This window comes from Fulmarus glacialis, unplaced genomic scaffold (genome assembly GCF_000690835.1).
Source record: "Fulmarus glacialis isolate BGI_N327 unplaced genomic scaffold, ASM69083v1 scaffold31370, whole genome shotgun sequence".
NCBI lineage: Eukaryota > Metazoa > Chordata > Aves > Procellariiformes > Procellariidae > Fulmarus > Fulmarus glacialis.
The window spans coordinates 30,743-38,740 of NW_009188843.1; the positions used below are offsets into that span (position 1 = coordinate 30,743).

Below are 7,998 nucleotides of genomic sequence, written 5' to 3' on the forward strand. Positions count from 1 at the left end.
AGTGGCAGTTCTGGCTTTCCTGTTCCAGGACTGGGTGAGGGACAGGGTCAAGGAATTCTTTGAGAATAACATTAAATCCTACCGAGATGATATTGACCTCCAGAACCTCATTGACTCGCTACAGAAAATCGTAAGTTCATATCCTGTCACTTCTTTCATGTGTTCTAGGAGAATATGTAGATTTGGAAGTTTTCCTTCTTTTACAGATTTATCATATTCTGTAGCTAATAGTGCTGTGTTACAGATGTGCTGTTTTGCTCTTTCTGCATTGAAAGTATCAGGGAGGCAAGATATTCTGAGATACAGTGCTGTTCTAACTGCGAATGTGGAAGCTCTGCCAAGTGTCCATCTGCCTTTTGACCTTCTTGACTTGCTCCCGTGTTCTGATCAGTGTTGCACCAGTTTAAGTGAGAAGTGAGCAACAAAAAAACTTCTTACCCTGAAAAAATTGTGCAATGGAACTGGTATTCTGCACTCTTATTTTAGGAGGCACTGCAGTCTTGTGTGGGGAGGCAGCACAGGGCCTTTTGTCTTCTGAAATGCACCTCATCTTGAAGCAAAAGAGGATTTTTAACTGGGAAAGGCTAGTCTCTAGTCAGGCAGTTGTCAAGGAAGGTTGAAACAATTTTATGCTCCTGTGGTCCTAAAATCTTCAGTTACAAGAAGACAGTGATGTACACCAGGAGATAACAAGGCCTGTGCTAGTAAGCCTGTGGCTTTCATTCAATCAGCTGCTTTTGTAATCACACCCAAGAAACAACCAGTGAGGGTGACTCTTCTGATTTTTATTTCCTTGTGTGTAGTTAAAAAAATATATGTGGAGAGAAACAGAGTACATATGTGAGTACTTCACGAAAAGGTAAAATGGTTGTCTCCTTTATATATTTTTTCCCCATATGAAAGAAGGTTGGTTTTGTCTGTCTTCCATCTTCTAGAAGATCATGTTTAGAAATCTGTGCGCACAGCTCCGTTTGATAGCAAAGCATGTTTTAGAGTGGATACCAGTTTGGTCAGCTGTATATTACCAGCAGCTTACCTATCCTGTTCATCCACTCTTGTGTGCATTGATATAGAAGCATCCTCTGACTAAGCTGCCTGGATGGATTTCAGTGCTGTTTTGCTTTACTTGCTGTTTAGCTTTCAGTGCTAAGGGCACCTTTTTGTAAGGTAGGGCTCCTCCTGGCCATGACCAACACCAGTAATTGTCTCAGTGTTGTCCACTCTGTTGCTCTTTGTTTATCTAGTTTCAGTGCAGTCAGCCAGGCTAATATGCTAAGCTGATTTACAGTTGAACTCCAGTTAAATACTTTTCAATGAAAATAAAAGGCTGAGCTTACTAAAAGGAGTTCACTAGCCAGATTAACAAGCTAGTAAAGCTGAAAAAGGAAAGACCAGAAAAATCTCTGAATCAGGCTGTTGTTGATCTATACCTTAAAGTACTGAGGAAGGAGGGAAGTGTACAATTGCAGATTAGCAAGTGTAGTTCTGCAAGGGTTGAACAACAAGGTGCAGCAATGTGTTCAAATGCCTCACTGAAGCCCATCTTCTAAGGAGCCATGCTCCTTAGGCTGACTTGCTCTGTTCTCAGTGTGTGCCTTGGGACCCAGAGAGCTTTTTATAGGCAGCTCCTTGCTCTGGCTAACTATATTACTTCCAGGCCTGTAAGTGACCTCATAGTCTGTACCATACTAAGGTAGATTAGCATGTTTAGTGATTGTATGGCTTTTTACAAAGATGTAGATGTATGAGGGAGGAGGGACTAGAAAGACAAAAATGCAGCTGTTTTGCTTTCTTCACGGTAAATGTATTAGTGACTTAAAATAATTTTTTCTTGGTGTTTTTTCTATTCTGACCATTCTGTTCAGCTCTTTTTAGTCATATTTCCTGTGAAAACTGTGTAAACAATTCTGCTTTCTGTTCACATCCGTGTCTGTCACAACTTGATAACTTCTGAATCCATTTACTGACTTCCAAGTTTTGGTGGTCTTGCAGACAGTTAAGTTAATACAAGTTTTGTGAAGATGGGCAGTGGGCGGAGGAGAGATGCTAGAGCTCTCCCAAGAGGATGGAACTCCATGAGGTACCAGGAAAATCTGTGTGGTGGTATAACATTTCAAGTACTCAAATTATAGAGAAAGATTTGCACCCTTAAATATCTAGGCCAGTAAGCTGCAAAGCATAACTTAATAAGAAACTAGCTTTCATTAGTTCCAGGAATTAAACATTCCTTGAAATGTTGGGATTTCCCCAACCTGCAGTTATGGTAATTACATTACACTGTTTAGGTCAAGAAACGTAGGTGAAATACTTAGAGTTGACTGACCTTTGAGCTAGTGAGACTTTACCAGTTGATTCATTTGGATATGAAAACCTTCTCGTTTAAAAGTAAGTAAGTATATTCACAAATATTTGGATCCACTTTTTACAGTAAACAAAGAGAAGAAAACTTATTGATTCATGAAGATTTAAGGATGGAGTCAAACTTAAAGAAACATTTTTCATAGTTTTTCTGGTTTTAGTTGACTTGGAAATAATGGGGTACAAAGCATTTGTATAAACTTACTCTGCACCATTTATGGATGTACACTGATTGCATCTAGCAATTACATCTAAAGTGATAATTTTTATGATTTTGCTTGTCAAGCTGACAGCTATTTCCAGGAGCAGTATGCCAAATGTGTATTGCTTTGATTTCATAGTATTGATTACTCATTTTAAAATGACTCTGACGTTGACATTGATTCTGCACAGCCTTAGAGAAAGTGAAGATGATGAACAAATGTCATTCCAGAGAGTTCGTTCAATTGTCTCTAAAATACCCCCAAATGCTAAGTGTTTGTTTATCTGTTGCAGAACCATTGCTGTGGTGCCCAAGGTCCAGATGACTGGGACTTTAACATATACTTTAATTGCAGCAGTGAAAGCAAAAGTCGTGAGAAGTGCGGCGTTCCTTTTTCCTGTTGTATACCTGATCCTGCTGTAAGTTGTTTCCTGGCTTTGTATTGCTCTGATGTTGTTGGAGAGTTATGAAAGGAAGTACTTCCTGAATACGGTGTGATGACTAGGGCTTTAAAAGGTCTTCTAAATGATGAAAAATTTTTCTTGTGCAGACAAACTCTTCTCATGTTTCTGTTCCATCCTCTTTAGAGTCGAAATGTGGCAACCTGTTATACAGCTGAAAATTTATTGTCACCAGGAATTCAAGCTATTTTTGTATGGCTTGAGTCTGCAAGTATTGGTGGCTGATTTTTTTTTTATTCCCAATGCGTTGTTTCCTTGAATTCCTGGCCTCTGTTATCTAGCTCGTAAGGACCTGAGAGCACTGTCTAAGCAGTGTGTTGGCCCCAGTTAGAATTAATGTTACACCACCCTTCTGCCAGACAAGTATGAGTAACTCCATTTGCTGACTGTTTATCAGCAACTAGTAAAGTGCTCATACACAAACTCAGTTTAAAGCATTTGAGTCAATTCTCTGTTTTTGGCAAGATTTAGGTTATTGGTTAATCTGTTTACTAAACTGACCGTTTCAGTGGAAGCCAAAATGTGGAGGTAGGAACTAACATATAATGCTTTATAGCATTAGTGGGAATAGTTGCAGCTTGAAGTCAGTCCAGCAATCCTCGTGCGGAGCAGATAGCCATTGGTAGGTTATACTAAGGCTTCTGATTGTCTTGGAAATCAGCCAAGGAAAGACTTTGTCAGGGAAATATTCCATGTTCAGGTTCCCCAGTAATTATTTTCTACTTTAATTTGGAGTAGTACTAGTCCACAGCAACTTTTTCTGTTGCTTGGTGCTGTATTTAAGGAGACATAAGTATGTTTAAATCTTTTTTAATATGAGATTCTACTCCTAATATTTCAATATAACTCACTATGCATTGTGTAAATTATGCTATAATTGTGTAATACATATGTTTTCATAAGTCTCATACAGAGAAAACAAAAAATGTCTTAAAAGGAATGTCTTTGCATCTTTGGAGATAAATACTGTCATTGAGTTGTGATCTGGAAGGTGTTTATGGTCTTCCTACTTGGGATCTGCAACTGGAGTGTTTTCTCTTTGAGACTAGGTATATCTTGGAGCTGGGTTATGTTTGAGACTTTGAACTATCAGTGGAGGGGGCTCAAGTAGCTTGCAGCTGTTACTTGTTTTAACTGATTGGATAGCAAGTTGTATACCAGTTGAAATGATGGAATTGTAAGGCATATTTCTCCACTGCAGGTGTAAATAAATTGGCCTGGTACCTTTATTGTTACCTCAGTGTTTAGGTGTAATGTGAAATAGCTAACATGAAACTGATCTTGGAAATGCATATGTTTTACCTGTATGCTGGCAGTACAGTTGCTATGCTTCATGTTAAAAAGTCCTTGCTAGTTAAAAGCCAAGTGATAGAAGAAGCTGGGATTTCTGGGAGAGGATGTTTTCCTGCTAGCATACACCTCTGCTTTGTCATTACTTTTCTTATGTTCTGCTAGTGGTTTGGTCATTTTTACTAAAAATGCTTTTTAAAATAGTTGGCTCTGACAGTCCTGATTTATTTGTCTGTGAATCTAAAAAGACAGAAAAACTTCCTGTGAACAGAAGTGAGTAGAATTCAATTGATTTATTTTAAATCTTCTTTGCTTTGCAGCAAAAAGTTGTGAATACACAGTGTGGCTATGATGTCAGAAAGAAGGTAAGGTGTCATGTTCGGTGCCTGCATAGGCAAAACTATTAAAATGGTGGAATTGCTGATAGATATGTCAGCTTAAAATTCTGGGAACTATTCAACTGTGCTACATCATACTACAAGTAGAGTGTGGTAGAGGTTTTACTTTGTTTAAAGTAAACTTGTACTGTGGGAGGGTGGAGAAAACAAGTGATGGAACAGGTAAAAGGAAAGGTGGGTTTCAAAAAGGGATGGGACTTGCATTTCAAATGTGCATTTAACTTATTAGTTCTAACAGTCTAACTCTGAATTCAATTATCTGCTAATTCTAATGTATTCTAATAGCAGGATTTGCAGGAAGATACTAACATCAATGTCTGACACTCCCTGATTTAATATGGGCATATAGTGTTTCTGGAATCTGATTAAAAACATTACTGTGTAAGTGACAAATTGTTAGTTTAGCTATATTATGTGATTGACTGATCTTATAATAAACTTGAGCAGAAAAATAATATCTTCCTCTCTACATTCAGAGCAAGAGTCAATGGGATGATCAGATTTTTGTCAAAGGATGTATCCTTGCTCTTGAAGCTTGGTTACCCCGAAATATCTACATTGTTGCAGGTGTCTTCATAGCTATCTCACTGCTCCAGGTTAGTTGTTTTTGTTATGCTACTTTGAATAAAGTTTCAAGTTTGCAGATACAGACCTGCTGACAGTAAAAGTAGTTTTGGAGGGAGGTACAGTAAATATTTTGACACTCTGGATTTTTTTCAGGTATGAGAATAGTATGGCAAAAAAATAAATGTAGGGATGGGGACTTAGAGTGAAAATATCTGATATCAAATAATTTAATTCTGTTGAAGTTATGTTCCTCAAAGCAATGAAGGTCATTGTAAAAATACAATACAATTATAATACATACAGTATATGATGATTGTGATGTATATTGTTATATATTAATATAGCAATATGCTAATATATTATTATTGTGTATAATGTGATACAATAATATATTTCTTACATTTCAGTATGCTGTGAGGGAGGGGAAATCTGGTCATCTACTCCAGTAGATCTGAACTACAGCCTTCTAGCACAAATGTGAAATCAATAAAATACAATTCTGTCCTTCATGCTAAGATTACCACCCAGCTGTCTAAGTGACATGTAGCATACTGGGCAAAAAAATTTGAGAACGGAAGAGCAGGGAAATTGGTGAACAGGTTGCAAATGTGATATTAGCAGAACCACATGAAGGAGTTGCTGTGGCTTCTTCCAGTACGTTGTCGGTGCTTGGTACATCAAAGAAGAAGAACCAGAATTCTCAGTAAAGTGTATCAGATTACTTCTTTCAAGGTGCATCCTGCTTTCATTGTGGCAGTTGTTTACACATACCTAAATTTCTTTGCTGTGGTACTGCTTCACTTCAGCGGGAAATCACAAACTTGTAAATCTGCTACAGAACGTATTTTCCGTTTAACTGAAAATAGTAAGCGTAGAGCGCTGGCAAAATACCTTTTCCCAGCCCTGGCAATACTGCCCTCTGTTGCTTGGGTTTTGATATTTTATCACCATCTAATGATAGTGCTTCCATGACTTTGAGAGATGCTGTCCTGAGAACACCACCTTCAGTTACGAATATGTTCAAGATGTGAAGTCTAATCTTTTGGCAGTGTGTTGACTGACAATAACTTGAGATGTTGTTCTTATTAAAGTCCTGAATCTCTGTGAAACTACTTTTACAGTCACTTGTATTTTCAGATTGGGTCTTTCTTGTTCATTAAACTATTTCATGGTGGGACTGAGTTAGACATAATCTGTCTACTTCTAAAACAAATCTTTTGGCTTTTCCAAAACTTCACCCCAGTCTTGTGTTTTTCTGAGAATGTTTCAGGAAATGTACCGAGTTATGAATTTATCTTCATTTTGTAAGGGAGGATTTCCCCGAGAACTTGAGTGAATGTTAAAGTTTCAAATTTAAATGTTGCAGAATAATCTGAGTCACTACTGTTTGTGACAAGAATTTCATTTTAGTACAGGTAATTGTACCTTCTGTATGTATTTTAAAAATTGGATAATCCAGCCAATTTTCTGATCAAAGTTGTGGAATGAATGAAAATGCCTGATTTGTAACTGTAACAATAGGTAAGTGTGAGTGTTACAAGACTCAAGTAAGCTTGGCTAAGTGGATTTCTTCCTGCTCTAGGGCATCTAGAAACTTACTATTTTGAATGCTCCTGAAGTGTCACATGAAAGCATCTTTTTCTCAGGAGTTTTATTTCCTGCAAGATTCTGCTGCCTTTACTTTTTAGTAATAGCCATGCTTTGACAGATGATCTGGGCTATGAAACGATACCTGAACCTGCAAACACTTTATGAATGCATATCTTTATTCACAAGAGTAGTTGCACTGACATCAGTATAGTGTAATAGGAATACATAAGAAGTAGGTTCCCATTCTGCAATAATGACTAATGGTAATAGGCTCTAACTTTTAGAAATGTCTTGCAGACTGGTACATTACAAGTATTTCATCTCACAAATTGTTTGGTTTTTTGTCTTTTTAGATTTTTGGGATTTTCCTAGCCAGGACGTTGATTTCTGATATTGAAGCTGTAAAGGCAGGTAATGCCTTCTGAGTATAAAAGCAGACACCTGTTGGAAAAGAGTATATTTTACAGTTATTGGTCGGACACCAAGGTGGAAGAAATGCACAGACCATGAAATACTCCTGTTATTAAAAGCCTTATGTGGATTTTACCCTGCTCATACTTTTTGTTAGAATCTGGTTCAAAAAAAAAATCTCCGAACACACACGCCCACACCTGTCTACCTTTTTTCTAATGAGACAACTCAGTGCACCAGCATTGATTTCTGAGGAAGAAACAGAATTTCCCAAGACATTGGCGGAACAGATTTTAAAGATTGTAGCAAGGAGACATGAAATGGCTGTAAACCCTTTCCTTGAAGGATTACTGTGAAGATTATTCTGTTTTTCACTCCCAACTGTCATCAATCTCGAAATGTAGTCTTTTCAGAAGGTGTGCTGATTTCTTCAGAATCTTGAAATTGGTTTAATTTCTACAGTAGACTCATGCAGTCATTTTTTGGCAAGATATCCAGCAACCATAATTGTCATGGTATTGGAAATTGGAAAGAAAACAGTCACAAATTGTCTAGTTGTTTGTTTGATTTTTAGTTGTGCAGAAGTAGGAATGTTTCTGTTTGGGAATAACACAGATGTCTCGGGACCAGGAACTTGTGCTCAGCATCAGAGCTTGAGTAACGCATGCCTTTTTGAAAATGCAAGCCTTTTCTCAAGAGGGGAAAAATCCGACTATTTGTA

The 7,998-nt window shown here is 37.5% G+C and overlaps 1 protein-coding gene across 1 annotated transcript in view; it reads left to right on the forward strand.

Moving 5' to 3' along the window:
• The window catches only part of TSPAN14 (tetraspanin 14), a 22,683-nt gene extending 15,118 nt beyond the window's left edge, over positions 1 to 7,565 (forward strand). The window contains exons 4-8 of the mRNA XM_009580049.1: positions 1 to 130; positions 2,854 to 2,979; positions 4,632 to 4,676; positions 5,186 to 5,305; positions 7,220 to 7,565. The exon at positions 1 to 130 is cut by the window's left edge and continues 62 nt beyond it. Of these exons, the coding sequence (XP_009578344.1) occupies positions 1 to 130; positions 2,854 to 2,979; positions 4,632 to 4,676; positions 5,186 to 5,305; positions 7,220 to 7,291 (493 nt within the window). The 3' untranslated portion in view covers positions 7,292 to 7,565. The remainder of the gene's footprint in view (positions 131 to 2,853; positions 2,980 to 4,631; positions 4,677 to 5,185; positions 5,306 to 7,219) is intronic.
• The last annotated feature ends 433 nt before the right edge of the window (positions 7,566 to 7,998 follow it).